Source organism: Hyla sarda, chromosome 2, assembly GCF_029499605.1.
Source record: "Hyla sarda isolate aHylSar1 chromosome 2, aHylSar1.hap1, whole genome shotgun sequence".
Taxonomy (NCBI): Eukaryota; Metazoa; Chordata; class Amphibia; order Anura; family Hylidae; genus Hyla; species Hyla sarda.
This window is the reverse complement of record NC_079190.1, coordinates 215,511,672-215,537,595: the sequence shown is the minus strand read 5'-3', so window position 1 is coordinate 215,537,595 and position 25,924 is coordinate 215,511,672. Positions and strand designations below refer to the sequence as shown.

The window sequence follows — 25,924 nt, the reverse complement described above, 5'->3', positions numbered from 1 at the left end:
GCCGCCACACCCTCTCCATTCATGTCTATGGGAGGAGGCGTGACAGCTGTGTACTAGTCACCATCATGGAAGCCCCACAGTCAAACATGTTATCCCCTGTCCTTTGGATAGGTGATAACATGTCTAGGGGCGGAGGATCCCTTTAACTTGTTTGGGACCCAGGGCGTACAGGTACCCCCTTGCGTCCTGGTGCTTAAGGACTAATGTACGCCCTGGTCCTATTACCAGGGTTTGAAGCGAGCTGTCAAGCTGAGCACACTTCAAACCCGTGGGTCCCGACTGCTATCAGCAGCCAGGACCCAGGGTTACTGCCGGGCACTGCTGATTGGGCCAATGCCTGGTATTAACCCTTTAGACGCTACAATCGAAATTGACCATGATGTCCTGATCAGCTGAGAGGATGTCAGGAGGGTCCTTACCTGCCTCCTCGCCGTCTGATCGGTGATCTGCTGGAGCAGCAGAGCACTGATAATACTGATCAATGCTATGGCAATCAGTGTATGCAATCAAAAGATTGCATGTTTTAGCCCCATATGGGGGCTAATAAATGAAGTGTTTTAAAAAAAAAAAAACAAGTTAATAAAAGTAAATTGAAATCGTTCTGATTTTTAGAAGAGGAGGAGGAAAAAACAAAAGAAAAAAAAAATTGGCCTGGTTCTTAAGGTCAAAATGGGCTTGGTCCCCAAGGGGTTAAATATACGACTTCTGCACTAAACCTACGTTTGAGAATTTTTTTAGACATTCCCATACATAATAGATTTTATCATCTAGACTGTTTATGTGCACATTAGTTTTCATTGATCCTTTTTTAATTTATCATATTAAATATACACTTTTGAAAAGTTTGTCTCATGAAGACAACCCCAGTCCAGATGCCTTATGGGACAAGGACATCATAGAGGGTCCCCTGATTTTGGTAGCCTACTCTGAGTGAAAAGCAATCTACATTTATTTAAAGAATCTGCAAAATGCCTGTCTGTGTTTTCTCTTGGCAAAATAATATGGGGTTGCTAAAAGAGGGACCCAGAACGATCAGCTGATCATCCTAAAAGCCCTTTTTTAAAGGAACTGCCTTGTATTTTTTATACAGTTTCATTTAATATACCTGCCTACAGGTGTCACTGCTTCTGCGGTGTAATTGTAAGGCTAGGTTCATACTGAGTGTAATTCCGCTTAGAAATCACGCTCAAAAAATATGTTGCTGTCAATGGGATTCTGCTGCACAGTGCACACTACAGAATTTCAACTGCTAAGCTTCCACTGCTGAAATTCTGCCGCCAAAAGAATGATTGAAGTGTATGCGGATAGCAATGTCCCCATGGTCCTATTTCTGGCCTAAATTAAATTAAAGTTAATAAAGTAGTATTTCCATGTGGATTGTTAAAGGAGAACAAAAAAATTGTCGCCCATACTGCCGGCAGTAAAAAAATAAAGATGTACATACCTTCCTCCGCTCTACCGGGGCCTCCGGTAACCGGCTCCGGTCTCCGCCGCGATCCACTTCCTGGTTGCTGGTGGTCGGATGAATCATACTGCGCTCAGCCAATCACCGGCCGCAGTGAAGTCAGACTCGGCCGGCGATAGGATGAGCGGCAGTGTGAAAGAGCTTCAGGGCACAAAATTCTTCTCTACACCGGCACCTGCGGCCGGGGCCGAAAACGTCACACTGCAGCTCAGCCTATCGTCTGCCGAGTCGGACTTCACTGCAGCCAGTGATTGGTGAGTGCAGTAAGACTCTCTGACCACCGGCAACCAGGAAGAGGATCACGGCGGAGGCCGGAGCCGGTTACCGAAGGCCCCGGGGGAGCGGAGGAAGGTATGTACATCTTTATTTTTTTACTGCCGGCACTATGGGGGGGACAGTTTTTATGTTCTGGAGTTCTCCTTTAAGGAAGATCCACAAGATGTGCCATAAATGTTTAATAGATGCAGGTCCCCCTCTAGAATCTGCACCTATCTCGAGATCTAATGTCTTCTGACCCCCTCAGGCCTACATGCAGCAACTGGAGGTGGTCAGGAAGCTGGAAAAAAAAGCCTTGGTAGCTGTTTTATACAATTTTTTTCTGAATCCCTTAGACATTAATAGAAGGTGGGCAAACAGTGTAGCACTGGGAGCTGTGTTTTACATAACTTCTTAGGCCCCTTTCACACTATAAAAATGTATCCGTAATGAACGTCCGTCATTAAAATCTTGAAAATCGGCCATTAGAAAATCCCTAAGGCTAGGTTTCCACTTGTTTTTTTTTTCTGGCAGTTTTTGGAAAACTGCCACTGCAGTTTTTGAGCCAAATTCAGAAGTGGATCCATAAGGGAGGAGAAGTGCAAGTCCTTCCTTTATATTTCCCATTCCTTTTGAATACATTTCTGGCTTTGGCTCAAAAACTGCCAGAAAAAGAACCAAGTGGAAACTTAGCCTAACAGCCGTTAGAAAATCCCATTATAGTCTATGGGATTTTTGTAATAGCCATTTTAACCCGTTATTGACCGTTATTAATAACAGCCGTTATTTTGTTATGGGCGAATGAACGGAAGAAATAGTGCATGCACTATTTCTTCCGTTCATTTGCCCATCACAAAATAACGGCTGTTATTAATAACGGTCGATAACGGGTTAAAACGGCTATTAGAAAATCCCATTATAGTCTATGGGATTTTTCTAACGGCCGTTAAGGATTTTCTAATGGCCGATTTTCAAGATTTTTATGACGGACATTCATTACGGATGAATTTTTATAGCGTGAAAGGGGCCTTAGGTTACGGAAACAGCACAGTTTACAGTACTCCATAAAGTGTGTAAAACAGCCCGTTCAGCTTTTTTTTTTTTTTTTTTAGCTTCCTGACCACCTCAAGCAGCTGCAAACAGGCTGAAGAACCATAGGTCCCAAGATAGGTGCATCCTTTGGATAAATCATAAGTGTCCAGATGGGAATACCCCAAGGGAATATTTGTGACACTTATTGCAGATAATAGATATGTTTTTTTTTTTTTTTGGGAACATTGATCTGTTAATTCTAGATTCTACTGTAGTGGAGTTTTGTAATAAAAAAAGATGAAAAAAAGAATTTACATTTAAAAAAGAGGCAGGTGCACTATTGTAATTGATTTCCTTTGTATATAGGCCATTTTCCTGAGGCAGAACATTATGTTATGAATATTTTTTCTTAGCCAGCTAGTGGCTTCAGCTACGTACACTTGGAGAGAAGCAGGTGGCTAGGATCTAACACATGGGATTAAATGGGTATTCTGCTGAAGTTGAGTTGTTCTTTTCTGTATGACCACAGTGCTCTCTGCAGACACCTGTCTGTCTGTCTCAGGAACTGTCCAGAGTAGGAGCAAATCCCCATAGGACAGTTCCTGAGGCAATGGGGATTTGCTCCTACTCTGGACAGTTCCTGAGACAGACAGAGAGGTGTCTGCAGAGACAGACAGAAATGAACAACTCAACTTCAGCAACTGATAAGTACTGGTAGGATTAAGATTTTTTTTTTATAGAAGTAATTTACAAATCTGTTTAACTTTCTGGAGCCAGTTGATATGAAAAAAAAAAAAATGTTTTTCACTGGAATACCCCTTTAACCATATCTTACCATGCAAGGCTCTTCCTGGCTCTTGTTAAGTTGCTATCGTGGGCATATTGCTGGACAGGGGTGACATTTATGCTCTAGAAGTGGGGTAATGTAATTCACTAACCTGTGCTACCTTACCATAGAAAGATCCCCCATCAACACAGCAGTCTTGCCTATGGGTCTATCTTGTAGTCTTAGTTTTGGTGTTCACTGAGAGCTCTGTTCTCTCTAAATAAAACTATATACATCAGTTAACGGACTGCAGATCCTGCCTATAACCTAATATGTAAAATGGCGGCACAGAAGGCCCCTAAAGTATTCTGCCTGATGGGGCAAGACTAGAGCATGTCGTATTTTAATAGAGTGTATAATCCTCCCCTTCCAGTAGCAATAAACTTTCATGCTTGCTGATCTGAGTTAAGTACAGTGGTCCCTCAATGTATGGTCCCTATGTTGAGGGATACGTGCAATGTAAAGTATAGGGCATGCTGGGTGTTGTAGTTTTGCAACATCTGGAGGTCCGCAGGTTGCAGACCATTGTTAGAGGAAGTTGTACTCACCTGTCCCCGCCGCTCCGGACCGTCACCACTTGTCACCGCTGCCCGGGATGTCGCCGTCCATCGCTGTCGCCGCGTCCCCGACGCTCAGGCAAGGCCTCTGCTTCCCCGGCAACCGCGCTCTCTGTCGCCGCCATCACGTCACTACGCACACCGCTCCTATTGGATGACGGGACGGCGTGCGCAGCGACGTGATGACGTCGATGGAGAGCGCCGACGATGCAGAGGATCCCGAAGAGGATGCGCCGGAGCCCCGAGGACAGGTAAGTGATCGTCAGCGGACCACACGGGGCACCGTAAATGGCTATCTGGTGGCAGCTGAAGCAGTCAGCGCTGCCGGATAGCCGTTTATGCGATGGCCCCGACATAAAAAAGCATTGTATGTTGATGCTGTCTTCAACATGCGATGGCCTCTGAGAGTGATCATATGCTGAAATTATCGTATGTCGGGGCCATCGTAGGTTGAGGGGTCACTGTATATGGTACTTTATTGCAATTTGAGATCTGTTTGTCCATTTGCTCAGATATTTAGGTACATTTTTCTATTTCTCTTTTAGATTACAATATGTTTTGCTTGCTCTATTTACACTGTACTTTATCCACCTAACTCTTTTGGTATATTCCTGTCTCCTATGTAGTGTATGGTTATCAGTATTATTATATTATTATAAAAAATAAAATACATTTACAACTGCGATCCTGTATGTTAGTAGTTTGGTTGGTCTTTAGTAAGCAAGTAAACAAATGTATTTTCATTCTTTTATTCTTATTTCACTAGAGTCTGTATATGTTGCATTACTTTGCGGTGATTTCACTTAAATAAATAAATACTGGAAAAATGGCGGATTTTCTCCTCTTTATATAACATCATTTTCTTTTGCAGGTTTTGGTTTTGTAACCTTTGAAAATGAAGATGTTGTGGAGAAAGTCTGTGAGATTCATTTCCATGAAATAAACAACAAAATGGTATGTTCTCATTCTCCTTTCTAGATAACCCTATAGAATCGAAAGATAAAGATATCAGGATTAAATCAAATGTGTTTTACAAGAAAATCTGCAGCTGATATCTAAGGCTGATCCTCGGATTCCTATCGACGTTGATCCTGTTCTTTAATGGGGCTAATCTGCAGCTTTTTTAAAGGAGAATCCATTAAAACATGGACTTGCCTTTTATTTTTCATATATTTATTCTGTTGCGGAGATAAAAAAACGTTCCTAAATTCTCTTTGAAATCCTGAATGTATAAACATATTTTTAATGTTCATAATGTTATACAGTATGGTCAGTATGTTTATGTAATGTGGCCTCCCATATAAATAACCACATGTGAATCCTGATGCCTATGTATTAGCAGCGTGCATTATGTTTATACCAGATTAATACTTATTTCTTCATTATTTTGCATAATCATCAATGTAGACAAAATGTGGATCTTACTTTTTTTTTTTTTTCTTTACTAAAAGTCCCTTTATTCCAGATTGCAGCATACACAGACAGGCAGAGTACTGCGTCCTCCTGGCCTACAGCCACTTTGCAGTGACGCAGCATGGCCATAGGCCAATCAAATGCTGAGATTACTGTGCCTGTTTGTGTACACTGCAGTCTGGATTTATGAAACACTTTTAAAGGGGTACTCCACTGCCACAGCATTCGGAAGATTTAGTTCTGAATGCTGGGTGTGGGCTGCGGGGTCGTGACATCATGGTCACGCCCCCTCAATGCAAGTCTATGGGAAGGGGCGTATTCCAGATTGCAGCATACACAGACAGGCACAGTACTGCGTCCTTCTGACCTATAGCCATTTTGCATCTCTGATGCTTACCCAAGGCCTCAGGGAATTTTCACAGTGATGCAGCATGGCCATAGGCCAATCAAATGCTGATATTACTGTGCCTGTCTGTGTACACTGCAGTCTGGATTTAGGAAACACTTTTAAAGGGGTACTCCACTGCCACAGCCTTCGGAAGATTTAGTTCCGAATGCTGGGTGTGGGCTGCGGGGTCGTGACGTCATGGCCACGCCCCCTCAATGCAAGTCTATGGAAGGGGGCGTACGCCCCCTCCCATAGACTTGCACTGAGGGGGCGTGGCCGTGACGTCACGACCCCGCAGCCAACATTCAGTGTTCTGAACTAAATGTTCTGAACGCTGGGGCTGGAGTACCCCTTTAAAGATAAAGAATCCAGGGGAGGGCCACATTCTTTCTACGATTCTTTGTACTGTTGCACTGACTTCTTGTAGAGCACCCCCGGTATGTAAAGTTACCGCCAGTGACTGGATCTCTGGTATGTTTGTGAGCAGTTACCTAGAGATTATAACTCTGTCCATCTACTAGTGTTTAGTCATACTGTATTTAAAAAGCAAGTACATATAAACACATAAAGACCATACGTAAAAACATCTCTTGCCATGGTATTCTATACAAAGACCCCATTTTGTTCTCTTTATTGCAGTGTAGAAAATGGTGATCTATATTTCCCAAAGATAGCATACAATTTGTCTCCCCCTCCCACATCTTCCGCATGCAGTGGCTGCATGTAATAAATATTTGGTAATGAGTAGGGGCTCTGTCTTGTATTGAAAGACCACACAACTAAGCAGCGCCCTTATAGATGTTCTGCAACAGAAAATGGACTATGTAGATATCACTAATGGAACAATAACGTAAAATAAGTCTTGTAGACTGACTAATGATACATAAATGGAAATTCTGTCCAGTTCATTTAAATAACACCAGGCCTTGCTGAGTTGCTCAGAATTTTAATATTTCCTGTTACTTATTCAGCACCAACATATTCCACAGTGCTGTACAGAGGTTGCAATCACTCATATCAAGGTTGCAATACAAATGTGCAGTTGTTAGATAAAAAATAATGTGAATGAAATGATATGTAAGCCAATAGGACACTTTCTCACAATTTATTTTCTTCAGATCTTTTTAGTTTACTCCCATTAGGGCAGTGCAGTGATCTGCGACTACAGTGTGGAGTCTGAAATCCATCTCCTGTCTCATCATTGGTTCAGGCTGCTGGCCTGTCACTTCAGCTCTGCCTCTTCAGTCATCTGTTAAAGAAAGAAATACAACTTTTATTAAATGATATCGTAAAAGGGTGAGAAACACACATTTAAAATCCCAACCCCAATGTGTCAACTGGGTTACTAAAGAAAGTATCACTACTGGGTCGCCACGGAATACCCACTAAACAAGAGGGGAAAAGAAAGGGGGGAATTATTAATAACCCCCCCCCTTTCCCCTCTTGCTTAGAGGTCAACTTAAGTAGGTTCTTCAGTCATTTGCTGACCATAAAGTCAGTGCATGGAGAGATTCAGTGGCATTGCTGAAAAGAGCTAAGGCACTGGTCCCAATAATATTAGAAACTTTAGCTCCTTAACGGCGCAGGGCGCAGGACGTCACGCCCCCTCCCATAGACATGAATGGAGGGGGCGTGGCGTGACGTCACCTCACGTCCCCAATCCCGGAAACCCGGAGGTTTCCAAAACTGGAGACACAGCTCCAGCATGAAATGCGGGTGCTGCAGGGAGATCGCGGGGGGTCCCAGCGGTGGGCCCCCCGTGATCAGACATTTTATCCCCTATCCTTTGGATAGGGGATCAAATGTTTTTGGCCAGAATACCCATTTAATCCTTCCAGTACGTAATAGCTGCTGAATACTACAGAGGAAATTATTTTCTTTATGGAACACAGTGCTCTCTGCTGACATCACGAGCACCGTGCTCTCTGCTGACATATCAGTCCATTTTAGGAACTGTCCAGAGCAGCATATGTTTGCTATGGGGATTTTCTCCTACCCTGGACAGTTCTTAAAATGGACAGCTATGTCAGCAGAGAGCACTGTGCTCATGATGTCAACAGAGAGCACTGTGTTCCAAAAAGAAAATAATTTCCTCTGTAGTATTCAGCAGCTAAGTAGTAATGGAAGGATTAAGATTTTTATAATAGAAGTAATTTACAAATCTGTTTAACTTTCTGGCACCAGTTGATTTAAAAAAAAAAAAAAAAAAGTACCACTCTAACCATTAAATAATGACATTCCTGATATTGCACGGTCAATGGTATAAACACAAAAAAAAAAATCCAAATGCCAAAATTTTGGTCACATCTCATCCCAGACCCCTAACACAGCGCTATAGGTTGAAAAATAAAAAAAAGTTCTAGGGGTCAGGACATGGCATGAAACAATTTTTGTTTTCTTTTTCAAGTTTAGCATCATTGGAATCCATAGAATAAAGTTAGCATATCAAATTTACCGTATAGTGCACTCCGAAAAAATTATTGCCCCACAAAATTGCACAATTCCATATTTATTTCAATTGTGCTTTACATTATATTTTATTTTATTGCAATGTAATACATTATATGATAAAATTAAGAGCGCAAATTAAAAATACAACTTGTCCCACAAAAAATAAGCCCTAATACAACTTTGTCAGTGGAAAAATAAAAAAGTTATGCGTCTTAGAATGTAAGTAGGAAAAAAAGTTAGCCAAAAAAAAAAAGAAATTTGCTGGGTCATGAAGGGCTTAAAAGCAATATCAGAAAGTATTACTTTACTGAGAGAGTAGTGGATGCGTGGAATAATCATCTTATAGAAGTGGTCGCTGCAAATACAGTGAAGGAATTTAAACATGCATGGGATAGGCATACGTCATATAATCAGTCTATCAGTTATATAAGAATATAAGATAGAGATAGGTATAAAGTAGGGCTTGGCGGTATACCGGTTCATACCGAATACCGAAATTTTTGTCCTGCACGATATGATATGATACGATCTTGTCCTGCACGCATGCTGGTGACATATCTGAGTAGTACCCTGATGGGCACTAATTTTGGGGGGGGGGGGGAGCAGAACAGCGCTCGCGGGTCACATGATTTAAGAGGTGGGGGGAGAAATACCCTTATATACCGTGGAACCGCCATAAGTTACAAAAATACCGTGATACACATATTTGGTCATACCGCCCAGCTCTAGTATAAGGCTATCCGTCATATAAGATAGGACCAGGGACTATTGATAATATGCAGAATACTGGGCAGACCAGATGGGCCAAATGGTTCTTATCTGCTGTCACATTAGATTTTTCTATATATCTCTAGCCCTGTGCTCTGCTCCCAGATATGGCGCTGGTGCTCTTGATGGTGAGCAGAATCAGTTTATTTCCTTCTTACTCTTTGTCAAGCACCATTCCCTGCTTCTTCCAACAGTGTAGTTATGTATGCATTGTATATTGGCCTTGTATATGTTCACAGAGTATAAATTCAATAATGGAGCTTTTAGAGCGGATGAGATCAAAGCAATCTTCTTAGCATATGCTGGAGGCCTGACTCAATATTTGACTTGCTAATTCTTTCCTAGGGCACGGAAATAATATTGTTCATTTTGTTCTTACCGTTACATACAACAGGGCTAAAAGAAATTCCTTACATTAACTCTATTTAAATCCTTTTTGTCCCTAATACTGTACTGGATCACTGACTGTTTCACTAATCGCTCCATTAGAAGGCGTTTTCTGAAGGGGCACCTTTACTCGGAAACTAATTTAGAGCACTAAAACCAATTATGTCAACAGACTCTTGTGTCGTAGTGAAGAATTCCACAGCAATGGGATGTGAAGTCAACTGATTTACGTATTTCTAAGCCCTACTTCATATAACATTGAGAGAAATGACAATCTCAATCATTAAAACATTTGCTATGCTAACTTTTCCAGTTGTTCATTTTCAATAAAATCCATATTGATTCAGAGCATCTCTAGTGGTTATCACGATGAACAAGTTTGTGTTGGGACAGGAGGAGGGAGCAATACTGTAGCTATGGTCACCCTGAAATTGTGAACTCCAACAAGCTGTTCCTCAATAGTAATGTCCTAGAAGACCTTATACCCACATCATACTGAATGCTGCTATGTAGTGCCCATTAGCAGTACAATAGTACTCATGTATGCTCACATACAATAATGTCATGCAACTGCCCAATGTATTTTACTGCCAAAAGGGGGGCAGCTCTTTTGCTTCTGAAGGACAGCTGCTTTGCATACTTTTTTCCCCATAGAACATTGCATGACTTATAACATTCCATACAGCAGTTTAGTGGTATGCTTAAGGAGACACACTGCCCCCTCAATCCCCCATCAAAGGCCTCTTATCCAAACGGCTAGCACTCTCTCTGTGCTGACAAGGGGCAAGAACCCTAAAATAGCTGTCCACAGATGGGTAACTTTCCCTTTCTGGGAGAGATTTAGACATGACATAGAATCCCCAGTCGTGTTTTAAGGCACTTTTTAAGGGGTTGTCCAAGATTAGAAAAACTGAACTGATCTATGTGAGAAATAGCACCACGCTTGTCCTCAGGCTGTGTGTGTTATTACAGTTCAGTTCTACCGAAGTGAATGGAGCAAAGTTGTAATACCACACACAAACTGAGGACATAGGTGGTGCTGTTTTTCGAAAAAAATCAGCTTTGTTTTTCCAATTCTGAATAAACCCTTTTAAAGGGGTATTCCGCCCCTGGCATCTTATCCCCTATCCAAAGGATAGGGGATAAGATGTTAGATCGCCGTGGTCCCGCTGCTGGGGAACCCGGGGATCGCCGCTGCGGCACCCCGCCATCATTACTGCACAGAGCGAGTTCGCTCTGTGCGTAATGACGGGCGATACAGGGGCCGAAGCAGCGTGACGTCATGGCTCCGCCCCTCATGACATCACAGCCCGTCCCCTTAATGCAAGTCTATGGCAGGGGGCGTGATGACCGCCACGCCCCCTTCCCATAGACTTGTATTGACGTGGGCGGGCTGTGATGTCACGAGGGGCGGAGCCGTGACGTAACGATGCTCTGGCCCCTGTATTGCCCGTCATTACGTGCAGAGCGATCTCGCTCTGCGCCGTAATGATAGCGGGGTGCCGCAGCGGCGATCCCCGGGTCCCCAGCAGCGGGACCTCGGGAATCTGACATCTTATCCCCTATCCTTTGGATAGGGGATAAGATGTCTAGGGGCGAAGTACCCCTTTAAGGGTGGAAGATTAATTTGAATGGGGTGCTACCTCCTATATAACGAAACCCCCAACCCCAACAAAAACTGTTTCTCTGTTCCTGCGCTTATCTCTCCCCCACTTCTGCCTGCGGTTCGGCGTGCTGGTGTTACATGAACAGTGGACGTCAGGAGCATGTACTATAGCTGCCAAGTCTGCTGTTTGGCAGAGGCAGTAATGTGATATCCGCTGCTCATGGAACATTAGAGTGCCTACTGCATGCAGAATCGGGGTATCAGCACTGGAACAGAGACAGAGGTAAGTAGAACAGTTTTTGTTGTTGGTGACGCTGACTGTGACATAGGGAGTTGAGGGGGCACCATTGACTGTGACATAGGGGAAGATGAGAGGACACTAATAACAATGTATGACGTGATATGTGACATCCTTCTCCACAGACCACTTCTCAGTTCCTATGCTTCCTGGCTGAAGTTTTGGTCACTTTTGAATGCTGGCGGTGCTTTCACTCTAGTGGTAGCAGGAGATGGAGTCTACAACCCACACAAGTGGCTCAGGTAGTGCAGCTCATCCAGGATGGCACATCAATGTGAGCTGTGGCAAGAAGGTTTGCTGTGTCTGTCAGCATAGTGTCCAGAGCATGGAGGTGCTACCAGGAGACAGGCCAGTACATCAAGAGACATGTAGGAGGCCAACAACCCAGCAGCAGGACCGCTACCTCCGCCTTTGTGCAAGGAGGAGCACTGCCAGAGCCCTGCAAAATGACCTCCAGCAGGCCACAAATGTGCATGTGTACACTCAAACGGTCAGAAACAGACTCCATGAGGGTGGTATGTGGGCCCGACATCCACAGGTGGGGGTTGAGCTTAATGCAGAACGTTTGGCATTTGCCAGAGAACACAAAGATTGGCAAATTCGCCACTGGCACGCTGTGCTCTTCACAAATGAAAGCAGGTTCACACTGAGCACGTGTGACAGATGTGACAGAGTCTGAAGATGCCGTGGAGAACGTTCTGCTGCCTGCAACATCCTCCAGCATGACTGGATTGGTGGTGGGTCAGTAATGGTGTGGTGTGGCATTTCTTTGGGGGGGACGCAAAGCCCTCCATGTGCTTGCCAGAGGTAGCCTGACTGCCATTAGGTACTGAGATGAGAGCCTCAGACCCCTTGTGAGACCATATGCTGCTGCGATTGGCCCTGGGTTCCTCCTAATGCAAGACAATGATAGACCTCACGTGGCTGGAGTGTGTCAGCAGTTCCTGCAAAAGGAAGGCATTGATGCTGTGGACTGTCCCGCCCGTTCCCCAGACCTGAATCCGATTGAGCATATCTGCGACATCATGTCTCGCTTCATCCACCAACGCCACATTGCACCACAGACTGTCCAGGAGTTGGCGGATGCTTTAGTCCAGGTCTGGGAGGATATCCCTCAGGAGACCATCCGCCACCTCATCAGGAGCATGCCCAGGCATTGTAGAGAGGTCATACGGGCACGTGGAGGCCACACACACTACTGAGCCTCATTTTGATTTGTTTTAAGGACATTACATCAAAGTTAGATCAGCCTGTAGTGTGGTTTTCCACTCTTGATTGTGAGTGTGACTCCATATCCAGACCTCCATGGGTTGATAAATTTGATTCCCATTGATAATTTTTGTGTGATTTTGTTGTCAGCACATTCAACTATATAAAGATGAAAGTATTCCATACGATTAGTTCATTCATTCACATCTAGGATGTGTTATCTTAGTGTTCCCTTTATTTTTTTGAGCAGTGTATAAGCAATATGGCATATACACTTACATCTATAAGAACAGTATCAGCCAGTGCCAATGCAGTAGTGCTAGCTTCATTATCTGTTCCTTTTTATCAGACACATTGGATCTCTATAACAGCCATTGTTTACACCATACTTATATAGCACTCCGCTACCCAAGGGCAGTAGGGAGCCTTTTAACCCCTTAAGGACGAAGCACGTTTCTGTTTTTGCACTTTCGTTTTTTCCTCCTTACCTTTTAAAAATCATAACCCTTTTAATTTTGCACCTAAAAAACCATATGAGGGCTTTTTTTGCGCAAACAATTCTACTTTGTAATGACGTCAGTCATTTTACCCAAAAATCTACAGCGAAACGGAAAAAAAAAAAGAATTGTACAACAAAATTGTAGAAAATTTTTGGTAATTTTTGGGCGCTTCCGTTTCTACGCAGTACATTTTTGGGTAAAAATGACACTTTATCTTCTGTAGGTCCATACGATTACATTGATACTCTACTTATATAGGTTTTATTTTGTCATACTTCTGGAAAAAGTCATAACTACATGCATGAAAATTAATACATTTAAAATTGTCCTCTTCTGACCCCTATAACTTTTTTTCATTTTTTCTCGTACGGGGTGGTATGAGGGCTAATTTTTTGTGCCGTGATCTGATGTTTTTATCAGTATCAATTTTGTTTTGATCAGACTTTTTGATTGCTTTTTATTCATTTTTTTATGGTATTAAAAAAAGTGACCAAAAATACGCTATTTTGGACTGTGGAATTTTTTTCCATGTATGCCATTGACCGTTCGGTTTATTAACTATATATTTACTCAAATTTACTCACGCGGCGATACCAGATATGTTTATTTTTATTATGTTTATATATTTTTTATATTGAATTTGGGAAAAGGGGTTAGTGTGTGTGTGTGTGTGTGTGTGTGTTTTTAAACTTTTTTTTTTTTTTTACACTTTTAGTTAGGGGACTTTTAGGAGGAATCATTAGATTCCTCATACAGATCAATGTGGTTCCATAAAACCACATTGATCTGTGTGCTCTGTGCTCGATTGATAAAGTCTGGTCCTGCCAGGCTTTATCATTCTGAGCGCAGGAGCCGGCACTACAGGAGAGGTTAGCCCTTAGGCTACCTCAGCAGTGGATCACCAGCCCCCCCGCGATCGCGCTGTGGGGGGAGATCCGCACCACTGGACCACCAGGGACGGGATAAAGGCACCTTTAGTCGCCGCTGTCAACTTTGACAGCAGTAATCTAAAGGGTTAATAGCTGGCTGCGGCGCAATTGACGCATGTCTGCTATTAACGCTGGCCCCCAGCTACAGGAATCAGCTGGGGGCCGGCCGGTTCGAGACGGGAGCCTGCGTCATACCCCGTTAACGGCACATGGACAAGTATAGACGTCCATGGTCGTTAACGGGTTAATCAATTTATCAACCAAACCCGAGGGCCATAACCCGGGGTAAAAAAAAAAACTATTTACACAACCCATAAAATTTAACCTATATTGTGTAGTTACTTTTAAAAGTGTTATCCCCAAAAAACTTTAAAACTGATACCAGGGTGGACCAAAGGTCAAAGATCCCTTTATTAACTCCTTAAAGACTAAGCCCATTTTCACCTTAACCCCTTAAGGACGCAGGACGTAAATGTACGTCCTGGTGAGGTGGTACTTAACGCACCAGGACGTACATTTACGTCCTAAGCATAACCGCGGGCATCGGAGCGATGCCCGTGTCATGCGCGGCTGATCCCGGCTGCTGATCGCAGCCAGGGACCCGCCGGCAATGGCCGACGCCCGCGATCTCGCAGGCGTCCGCCATTAACCCCTCAGGTGCCGGGATCAATACAGATCCCGGCATCTGCGGGAGTTCGCGATTTAAATGAACGATCGGATCGCCCGCAGCGCTGCTGCGGGGATCCGATCATTCATAACGCCGCACGGAGGTCCCCTCTCCTTCCTCCGTGCGGCTCCCGGCGTCTCCTGCTCTGGTCTGTGATCGAGCAGACCAGAGCAGGAGATGACCGATAATACTGATCTGTTCTATGTCCTATACATAGAACAGATCAGTATTAGCAATCATGGTATTGCTATGAATAGTCCCCTATGGGGACTATTCAAGTGTAAAAAAAAATTTAAAAAAATGTAAAAGTAAAAGTAAAAAAAAAGGGAAAAATCCCCTCCCCCAATAAAAAAGTAAAACGTCCGTTTTTTCCTATTTTACCCCCAAAAAGCGTAAAAAACATTTTTTATAGACATATTTGGTATCGCCGCGTGCGTAAATGTCCGAACTATTAAAATAAAATGTTAATGATCCCGTACGGTGAACGGCGTGAATGAAAAAAAATAAAAAAAGTACAAAATTCCTACTTTTTTAATACATTTTATTTAAAAAAAAATTATAAAAAGTGTATTAAAAGTTTTTTATATGCAAATGTGGTATAAAAAAAAAGTACAGATCATGGCGCAAAAAATGAGCCCCCATACGCCACTTATACGAAAAAATAAAAAAGTTAGAGGTCATCAAAATAAAGGGATTATAAACATACTAATTTGGTTAAAAAGTTTGTGATTTTTTTTAAGCGCAACAATAATATAAAAGTATATAATAATGGGTATCATTTTAATCGTATTGACCCTAAGAATAAAAACACACGTCATTTTTACCGTAAATTGTACGGCGTGAAAACAAAACCTTCCAAAATTAGCAAAATTGCGTTTTTCGTTTTAATTTCCCCACAAAAATAGTGTTTTTTGGTTGCGCCATACATTTTATGATATAATGAGTGATGTCATTACAAAGGACAACTGGTCACGCAAAAAACAAGCCCTCATACTAGTCTGTGGATGAAAATATAAAAGAGTTATGATTTTTAGAAGGCGAGGAGGAAAAAATGAAAACGTAAAAATTAAATTGTCTGAGTCCTTAAGGCCAAAATGGGCTGAGTCCTTAAGGGGTTAAGGACTCGATTTTTGTTTTGCACTTTCGTTTTTTCCTCCTCATCTTCAAAAAATCATAACGCGTTCAATTTTGCACCTACAGACCCATATAAGGGCTTGTTTTTTGCATCACCAATTGTACTTTGTACTGGCATTACTTATTTTAAAACATAATCTGCAGCGGAACGAAAAGAGAAAAAATGTTGTGCGGTGAAATGAAAAAAAAAATGCCATTCCTCATTTGGCTCCATTGGAGGACACAGAGACTGTGGGAATATGCTGCTGCCACTAGGCAACAAAAGAAGTCTGCCCCTTCCAGCAGAATATACCCAGCCTACAGACCCTGATCTAATCAGTTTTAGTTTAGTGCCTGTAGGAGGCAGACACAGGTCTGGATTTTTTAGTTTAGGGACATGTATATAGAGCTTTTTTCTCCCTTTTTATTTCTCTCTTTTTACGTGGGGGCTCAGGAGCATAGCGCTCACTGTTCCCCCATTTGCGAAGAAGGGGCACATGTGCACTGTCAACCCCTTCTTGCCACCAGTCAGCGCCTGGGTTTGCACCCCTGGGTCCAGGTCCCCCTATCTACCCTGCTCGTCTCGCTGTCTCAGCCCTGCATGATGCAGGCGTATAATAGCTGGCCGAAGACTTCAGTAGGTAAGGTTCTCGGGACAAGGTAAGTATTTCCTTCTCCTTCATCCCGCCCCCCTCATTTTCCTAGGAATCTATCTTTTACTCAGGATTCTCAACCTCTGTAGCCCCCCTGTTTTGGACCCACTCCTTTTTATTCTTTCTAGGGGCAGTTCTTGCTCGGCCATTCTGAAATCAGGGGACAGAAGCAGTGGTGCTTAATACAGTGATTAATGTTATTTTCACTGGGGTGTTTTAACAGCCCTACTTAACTGGCATCTGTGCTGCGCGCGCATGGCTGGCATTTACTTTCACTTCGGCCGCCTCCACATGTGAGGCAACCGGAGCGCCGGGGGTTTATCTTCTCTGTCGGCCACGCTGCCTGCACATGACCGTCAGCTTTTTCTCTTCTCCGGACGCACTCCAGGAAAGCATTCGGAGCGCAGGGGGTATTAATTGAGGCCATTAGTATTAATCGTGGCAATTAGCTCCGCCCACTCCCCGCCGGCTGCCATTTCGGTGGGGATCTTGTCCCTTTTCTCCTGTCCTATGGGTTTTCAACTGGGGGGGGGGGCAGCATTATCTTCCTACCATTGCAGTACACACGCTGCAGGGGTAATTTCTTCCCAAAGAGGGCCAGGCCAGTGCTATGGCCCCGCCCCCTGCTCTTTAGGTTTAGCCCCCCCTCCTCTTTCTCTCTCTTTGTGAGGGTCGGCTCTTACCGCACAGCCTTCTTCTTATCTCCATCTGAGGGACACAGACACCACGTAAGACTGCTCCATTTTCTTTTTGCCGTCTTCCTTTTTGTTACACCCCCATCCAAACCCACGCCCGACCCCCCGGCCAGACAGGTCACTGTGGCCCTGGTCACTTATTATGCTTGTGTGGGTTGCAAAACTTAAATGCCTGGTGGTTCTGCTGAACCGACCTGTCTTGCCTGCACCACTGCGCGCCCTGGTCCTTCATTCCAGAACGTGCAGGCTCTGCTCCCCCCAATCCCCCCCACCCCCTGGGATGGGTTTCCACCCTCTCTGTCGATTTTCTGGCGACCTGGCGCGAAAATCGACAGCATTGAAGAGGTCTTCCTTACGACAGACCTCCAGAGAAGCTTGCTCACCCTCCCCTGATCGGTATTTTTTCTGATTTCACAAGTGCCCTAGGGTGTTCTCCTCTGGATCCTCTCTGGAATCCAGAGCTTGGGACAGGCGCTCTCCTTATAGGACTCGCTCCTCCTCCCTGGCCCCACAGAAGATCCCCTGCTCTCCAGGTCTCCATCCTATGTCTCCAGGTCTGCGTGCCAGGTCCGTTTTGCCTTCACCTTAGGCTACCTTCACCCGCTCCCACTCTTCTGGGGAGCTGGAAGATGAGGTGTCGGGTTCTGCCTCTGATCCAGAGGACCGAGCCAGCGCGTGCGACATGGTAGACAACTTGGTGTCTGCCATCAGGGACACATTCCACTAGAGGGCCCTGGAACTTCGGACCCAGCTCCAAAAGTTTTTTTTCATCGCTCCTACCACTCTCCTAAGGTTTTCAGCTCTCATGCTGAATTTGACACCTTATTGGAATCAGCATGGAAGCATCCAGACAAACGCTTTCATGGGACTAAGAAGGTTAAAGCGCAGTTTCCCTTTGCCCGGGAACTTATTGTGAAATGGACATCTCCTCCGGCTGTGGATCCTCCGGTTTCCCATCTGTCGAACTCAATTAATCTGCCCTAATTCACCTTTGAAGCGGCGGGTTCATCTTTGTTTCCTTCCCTTCGCTTCTGCTTGGATGTCCAAAGCCCTTTCTGTCTGGTCTTCCCAGCTCTGCCAGGGTATTTTGTCCGGGCCCCTTCGGGAGATTTGGCGGATCTTGCACTTCAATTCTCCAATGCTGGAGCTGATTTGTGCTTTGCTGCTCCGCAGTCTGCCCGTTGTACAGCTTTTTTCCACAGGTAACCTGGTGGCGATTCGTTGCTCTATGTGGCTCAAACCTAGGATGCCGATGCAGCTTCTAAGAAATCTCTCACTGAGCTTCCTTTCTCTGGGACCCGACTCTTTGGAAAACGCCTGGATGAGATTATCTCCGAGGCTACTGGAGGTAAAAGCTCCTTATTGCTGCAGAATAAGTCTCGCTGTACCGATTCCCGCAGGAAGTAGACTTCCTTTTGGCCTTTTCGGTCTTTTGGCTTGGGTCGGCGCCCTCACAGGATAAGAAGGCTCCTTCCTTCAAGGCCCGTCCCTCCTGGAAGTCTGATAACCATTCCGACCGGTTTGTGGCCAAGTCGGGCACCCCTAAGCCTCCCTCTGCCTGAAGGGACGTCCCCACCCGAACATTCTTTTCGGGTGGGAGGTCATTTGTCCCCTTTTACGGGACACATGTTGGCTATTAACGCTACAGGAATCAGCGGGGGGGGGGGGGGCGGCCGATATGACGCGGGCTCGAGTCGGGAGCCAGCGCTATAAAGTGGTTGCAATCTCAGTACGAGCTGGCAATTGGTTAAAAAATTATAACTACATGCACCAAAATTAGTATGTTTAAAATTGTCATATTGTGACCCGCCCCCCCTATAACTTTTTTATTTCTCCGCTTACGGGGCTATATGAGGGCTCATTTTTTGTGCCGTGGTCTGTAGTTTTTATCTGTACCATTTTTGTTTTGATTGAACTTTTTGATCGCTTTTTATCAATATTTTTATCAAATATGAAGTGACCAAAAATGCACAATTTTGGACTTTGATATTTTTTTTTCCGTGTATGTGCGATTTAGCTAACCTTATATTTTATTAGTTCGAACATGTACACACGCGGCGGCACCACATATGATTAGTTTTTTTTTAATTACATTATTTTATTAAAAAAATAGGAAAAGGAGGGTGATTCAGACTTTAATTAGGGGGGGGGGCTTATTTTTTTAATAAAATAATTTTTTTTAACAACTTTTTAGTTCTGCTGAGCAGGCTTGGAGCAGTAGATTGCCGATCGGACGATGAGGAGGCAGATGAGGACCCTATTGTCATCCAGTAAGCTGATCGGGACATTGCGATTCTGCCGCTGAGCTGCAGGGGTAGTTTTACTTTCACTTTAGACACCGTGATCAACTTTGATTGCGTTAATGCCGGACATCGGTCCGATCGGCCGTGCCCGGCGTTAACCCTGGGTCCAGGCTGCTAATAGCAGTCGGGACCCACGGGGTTTGAAGTGTTGAAGCTCGGGAGAAAGGTTTAATCCCCGGTAACGGGACTCAGGACGTACAGGTACACCCTGAGTCCTTAAGGACTCGGGAACGGGGGAGTACCTGTACGTCCTGCGTCCTTAACTGGTTAAGGAGTTAACACTTCAATGGCTATCATAGATGCCCTGCAGGTGCCACAATATTGTTATCCGCTCTGGTAAGCACTTAAAAACACTGAATCGCCAGCCTCCTCATGTTTCGCCATTACAACGGCGTTCTTAAGAGGCATGAGTGGCAATGGCAGATCAAATATGGCGGTGGGGATATTTATAAGCATTCCCTGTTGCATCATTCTCAATCGCCCATTCCGAAGGACCAATCACACTTGCCATACCAAAGATTATTAGTTAATATCCAATCAGATCTTTAATTTGCTAATTACTACCTGGGTCAGGTATCAAACTGCTCCAATGATCAGCTCATACTGCAAAGACGTCAGTAGTACCCGTCCATTCCGGTCCCTGACTCATAAACAGGCGCCGCTCCATGGCCCCGTCCTCATCTGCTAGCACCACGCATGTCAAAACAATGCACGCAGGGAACTTCTCCTTCATCGGCACTCACGCTGTACTGCACGTGTGCCGACACTTAGCTACAACGGAGATGTTATCAGTGCATTGCGCATGTCACCGGACTTAGTTATTTTGGCACATCCACTGTGTCATCTCTGAACTCAATAGGTAAGTATACAAGTGAGTGAAACTCAGAGAACTCCATTATTAATAATAAACTATATTATTATACTTAAACTATATTATGCATATAATATGACTACAATGATCAGCTAGATTGTTCCAGTGTTTAAGTATAATTAGTATAATTATTAAGTATAATTATTCTATGCATATTATATGACTACAATGATCAGCTAGATAAATAAATTGTCTATTACGATTGTTTCAATGTTAATTATTAATAATGGAGTTCTGAGTTTCACGTGTATACTTACTTACAGAGGGGCAAAAAAGTATAGTTATCCCACTTAAAAAGATGAGAGAGCAGGGCCGGATTATCATTGGAGCTTTTGGAGCTCCTGCTCCGGGCCCCACACGGCCAGGAAAGAAAGGGGGCCCCTTTCCCTTTGCATCATGCAGGTTCTGGTCGGCAGTCAGCAAAAAACAGGGATCTCCACACAGAACATAATGGCAGTGACTGTCCGATCAGGACCTGCTTTGTACCTTCTGAATGCTGGAGAGGGTGATGTATTTGAGGACCTGTGGTGATGTCACGATCATGTGACTTGGAGTGCGGAGCTAAAGTTCCCAGAGCAGCCAGGTGAGTAGTGTGTTGAGTTCTTCCTGCAATCTGTTGGTGAGAAGTCACTGTATACAGCAGTGTTTCCTAACCAGAGTGCCTCCAGCTGTTGCAAAACTACAACACCCAGCATGCTAGAGGCACCCTGGTTGGAAGACACTAATATACAGCATATACATGTGAGCTCCAGAGCTGCACTCACTATTCTGCTGGTGTGGTCACTGTGTACAACAGTGTTTCCCAACCAATGTCCCTCCAAGTGTTGCAAAACTACAACTCTCAGCATGCCTGGACAGCCAAAGCCTGTCAATGGCTGTTTAGGCATGCTGGGAGTTGTAGTTTTGCAATATCTGGAGGCTGGTGAGGTCACTTACCATGTACTGATTCTGAGTAATATCCTGTATTATACCCCAGAGCTGCACTCACTATTCTGCTGGTGGGGTCACTGGGTACATACATTACTTATCCTGTACTGATTCTGAGTTATATCCTGTAGATCTTTTATTAAAATTTCAAACATAACAATAAAAAAAATTACAAAACATAAACATATCATATCCGACAGAACATTTCAATATAATGATCATAAAACCAACACAATAGCATAAAATACAACACCGGTCCACCCCACACTCATTCCTGCACACAAACAAATATATACAATATTTACAAAAGACATATTCCTATAATACCCATAATACCCATACCATACTAATAAACTATATACACTAATACTAAATGTGAATTTCCTGGCCCAGTTGCAAAACCAAAAACCCAATACCAGTAATATACCAAAAAGAATAACAACAACAACAATAATAATAATATATACAAAATAATAAAACCCAACACAAACAAAATACACAGACTAACAATATATACAATACATAAGTATACAAATAGACTACAACAATAAATACAATAACAAATACATATAACACTATAAGCCAAACAACAAACCCCTAAAGCTCAAGTTCAGTGCCTGCAAGCCCTATATTACCATAAACCAACTGCTCAAAACAAAAAGACTAATGTGCCAGCATCAGCCCACCACCAGGGGGGGACAACAGGCTAAGGCACTTTAAAGGCAGAGCCCCTCCATAGATGAGAGGCCCTGCCAGCACCCAGCCTCTCGTACTCCAGAGAACGCACCTTCACCAGGTCACCGAGAATGTTCCTAACCACCACATCCACAGGGAGGATTTTACGCTGCGTCGACACTAAACACCGTGCGTTCCACGTGTAGTACCTAACCACTGAGCTGACTAGGAATAAAGTGCACCGGTCCCAGCCTCCAAGGTTTCTGAATGCCCCATAGGCCCATTCCGCATAGGATAGACTGGCCAGCCGAGGCCAACCAATGGAAGCGCCCACCCTGGTGTAAACCTCTGTGTTAAAGGGACAATGAAGCAGAAAATGCTCCATGCTTTCCAGCATGCCTCCACACTCTTCGCGGGGACATCCCCGGTCATCACAGCTCCTGCACTTCAGATTGTCCCTCACACACAGTTTCCCATGGAAGCAGCGCCAAGTCAAGTCCCAAAACTTCAAGGGGATCCTGATAGAATTCAAAAGCTCTAAACCCACCTCCAGATCCCGACTTGGGCAGTCCTTGAGCGCCAATGGCCTCTGGAAATGAGAAGACAGGACCCTCTTGTCAAGAAATTTCCTCGACAGAGTCCTAATCTCCCACATCCCCAGACCCCACCGACGAATAACCTTCAGAACCGGGGTAGCATAAGCCGGGAGATGCCCGTGTGGTGTGCGAAGATCCTTCACTTGCCCTCCTGTCTCCCATTCCTGGAAGAAAGGCTGAAACCATCCCCTACAGGAGGATACCCACGGAGGAGCCCTCTCTGACCAGAGGTTTGCTATATTGGTCTTAAGAAAGGTATTCACTAGGAACACCACAGGGTTGACCATACACAACCCCCCTAGTCTCCTCGTACGGTAAGTAACCTCCCTCTTCACTAGGTTCAGTCTGTTCCCCCATAACATCTGGAAGAACATACTGTAGACCCGGGTCCAAAGAGGTTCTGGCAACATGCATACACTGCCCAGGTATATCAGTAAAGGGAGCAGGAATGTTTTGATCAGGTTAACCCTTTCCCGGAGGGTCAAAGACCAACCCTTCCACTGATCCACCTTCTGAGCGGCGATCTTAAGCCTGCTGTCCCAGTTTTGTTTGGGGTAATCCCCTTGGCCAAATTCGATGCCGAGAACTTTTGCAGATTCCTGGGGCCCTGGAAGGGCGTCCGGGAGATCAAAACTAGGATCTCCCCCTCCCAGCCAGAGACTCTCGCACTTATCCCGGTTGATCTTGGACCCGGATGCCTCCGAGTAGCGGTCCACCTCTGACATCACCCATTGGCCTTCCTCTTGTGAGGAGACAAACACGGTGACATCATCAGCATACGCTACCGCCCTCAGAGCCAAATCCGGCACCGCCAGGTCCATTCTCACCCCCGCCAACGGTCCACAATCAATCCTCCTAAGGAAAGGATCAATTGCAAACACGTACAGCAACGGGCTCAAAGGACAACCCTGACGGACGCCAGACCCAACCTCAAAAGAGCGGCCAATCCAACCATTCACAAGCGGGAAACTCTCTGCCCCTGCGTACAAGATCTTAAGCCAATCCACAAACCCCCCCGGCAGGCCATATCTCAGAAGAACAGACCAGAGGTACTCATGGTTAACCCGATCAAACGCTTTTGCCTGATCCAAGGACAGCAAGTACCCCTTCCAGTGGCCAGCCCTACCCTGCTCCACAGCCTCTCGGACACTGAGCACAGCACTAAATGTACTGCGGCCCGGAACAGAGCAATTCTGAGCCCCCGAAAGGAGCCGGGGTGCAAACTCCACCAGCCGGTTAAACAGCACTTTTGCCAGAATCTTTCGGTCCACATTGAGAAGCGCTATGGGACGCCAATTCTCAATGTGGAACGGGTCTTTACCCTTTGACAGGATGATCAGCGCTGACCTCCTCATTGACTTTGGCAGAGTGCCCGAGGATAGACACTCATTAAAAACCGCAGTCAAGAGGGGAACCAAAGTGTCCTTAAAGGTCTTATAGAACTCAGATGTTAAGCCATCCGGACCGGGTGACTTCTTGAGGGCAAGCCCATCAATAGCCATCCTGACTTCCTCTTCCCGGATCATCTCTGTCAAAACGTCAAGAGAGGGGTCTACTCCTGGTTCAGGGACGGTTTCAGCCAAGAAAGCTGATACCTTATCTCGATCTAGGTCCTTCCTTCCCAAGAGGTGCGAGTAGAAGGATCTGACGACCTCCAAGATCCCTGATCTGGACCTTTTCAAGGATCCCGTACTATCAATCAGTCCTGAGACTATTTTACTATTCACTGACATCTTGCAGTTTCTGTAAGGGTCAGGCGAGCGGTACTTCCCGTAATCCCTCTCAAAAACCAAAGATGCGTGCCTATCGTACTGACACCTCATCAGCAAGGATTTCACTCTGGAGATATCCTCTCGGCTACCTCCAGTCGAGACAAGGTTCTCAAGTTTCTTCCTCAGGCCCTGGTACAAACGGTACCTGTTTAGGCTTCTGAGGCCCGAGAGCTGGCGGAAGAATCTCGCAACCCTTTCCTTGAAGATCTCCCACCACTCTGACTTACTGTTACAAAGGCCCAGCAATGGTACCTGGCTCTGAAGAAAATCCTCAAAGGACTGTCTTATCTCCGCTTCTTCCAAGAGAGACGAATTCAGCTTCCAATAGCCTCTGCCCATCCGGGGGTTCTCTGCGACATTCAGAGAAAACAAAATTAAACAGTGATCGGAGAACTCCACCTCAACAACAGATACTGCTGAAGAGACGGCCTCCTCCTTTAAATAAAACCTGTCTATCCTAGACCTACAACTACCCCTATGATAGGTGAATCCCGCGTGGCCTGGGGTGTACCGGATGTGGACATCCACCAGGCGAGCCTCACTTGCTATGCTATTAAGGGCGACGCTATCATAAGTCAGCTTGTCTCTGGCACCTCCCCTGTCTTGGGGCCTCGTGACAGCATTAAAGTCCCCTCCAAAGACCACCTGCCGACTTGTAAAAAGATAGGGCTTGATCCTCATAAAGAGACACTTCCGGTCCCACTTAGACTGTGGGCCGTAGATGTTAATAAGGCGAAGTTCTTGTCCCTTCATGAGGACATCTAAGATCAGGCACCTCCCCATTTCTAACTCGATAACCCGTCGGCATTCTACCGCTGCGGTAAAAAGGACCGCCACTCCGCTATACGGCTCGGCCCCAAGAGACCAGTAGGAGGGCCCATTCCTCCACTCTCTTTTAGCCTTGTAGATAGATGACATATCTGTTAGCCTGGTCTCCTGCAAAAATAAAATATCAGCATTAATATGGGCAAAAAAATCATAGGCCGCAAATCGAGCCGCATCTGACTTTATGCTGGCAACATTAATGGATGCCAGGGTCAACGGAGAGGGTGCCGCCATCAAGGGTGATTGAGTTAGACAGCTTTCTTTTTCCCACCATCCTTCCCATCCACCCCACCACCCTCCTCATCAGATGATGGTTTACCCCTTTTAAGTGAAATAGATGTGTCCATTTTCCCTTTATATACATTTTCCTCGTCCCCTGACTCTGGGCCTGTCTCCCCCCCTGAAGACATAGATTCCCCAGGGAGAGAGGACTCAGCGTCTCCTGTGAGCCCTACCGCAACATCCGGAACCTCACCCCCAGCCACCCCCTCCTCCGAAGAGGAAATGTCGCGGAGGGCTCGGAACCGGTTGGAGAGACCAATCAGAGGGAGATCAGTTGTACCTTCCTTTGGCATCTGGCAGGTGGGAGAAGATCTTACATCTCTCCTTTTCTTATTCTTCCGAGTACCCCGCTTTGTTTCTGCCCATCCCCCACTGTCCTCATCCGCGCTCCCACCATGGGAGGACAGTGAGGAGACGGCATCCCCCTCTTTGTGGATCCTTCCAGTCTCCTCATCCAGTTC

The 25,924-nt window shown here is 45.1% G+C and overlaps 1 protein-coding gene and 1 long non-coding RNA gene across 15 annotated transcripts in view; one reads left to right on the top strand and one right to left on the bottom strand.

Annotated features, from left to right (window-relative positions):
* MSI2 (musashi RNA binding protein 2) overlaps positions 1-25,924 on the top strand; it is a 710,736-nt gene that overhangs the window by 475,146 nt on the left and 209,666 nt on the right. For all 14 annotated transcript variants that reach the window (XM_056556335.1, XM_056556336.1, XM_056556333.1 and 11 more), the window contains exon 8: positions 5,007-5,089. In XM_056556335.1, coding sequence (XP_056412310.1) covers positions 5,007-5,089 — 83 coding nt within the window. The remainder of the gene's footprint in view (positions 1-5,006; positions 5,090-25,924) is intronic.
* The window catches only part of LOC130355746 (uncharacterized), a 36,929-nt gene continuing 16,019 nt past the window's right edge, over positions 5,015-25,924 (bottom strand). The window contains exons 3-4 of the long non-coding RNA XR_008888647.1: positions 7,039-7,185; positions 5,015-5,119 (exon numbers count right to left, since the gene is read on the bottom strand). This is a non-coding gene — a long non-coding RNA (uncharacterized LOC130355746). The remainder of the gene's footprint in view (positions 5,120-7,038; positions 7,186-25,924) is intronic.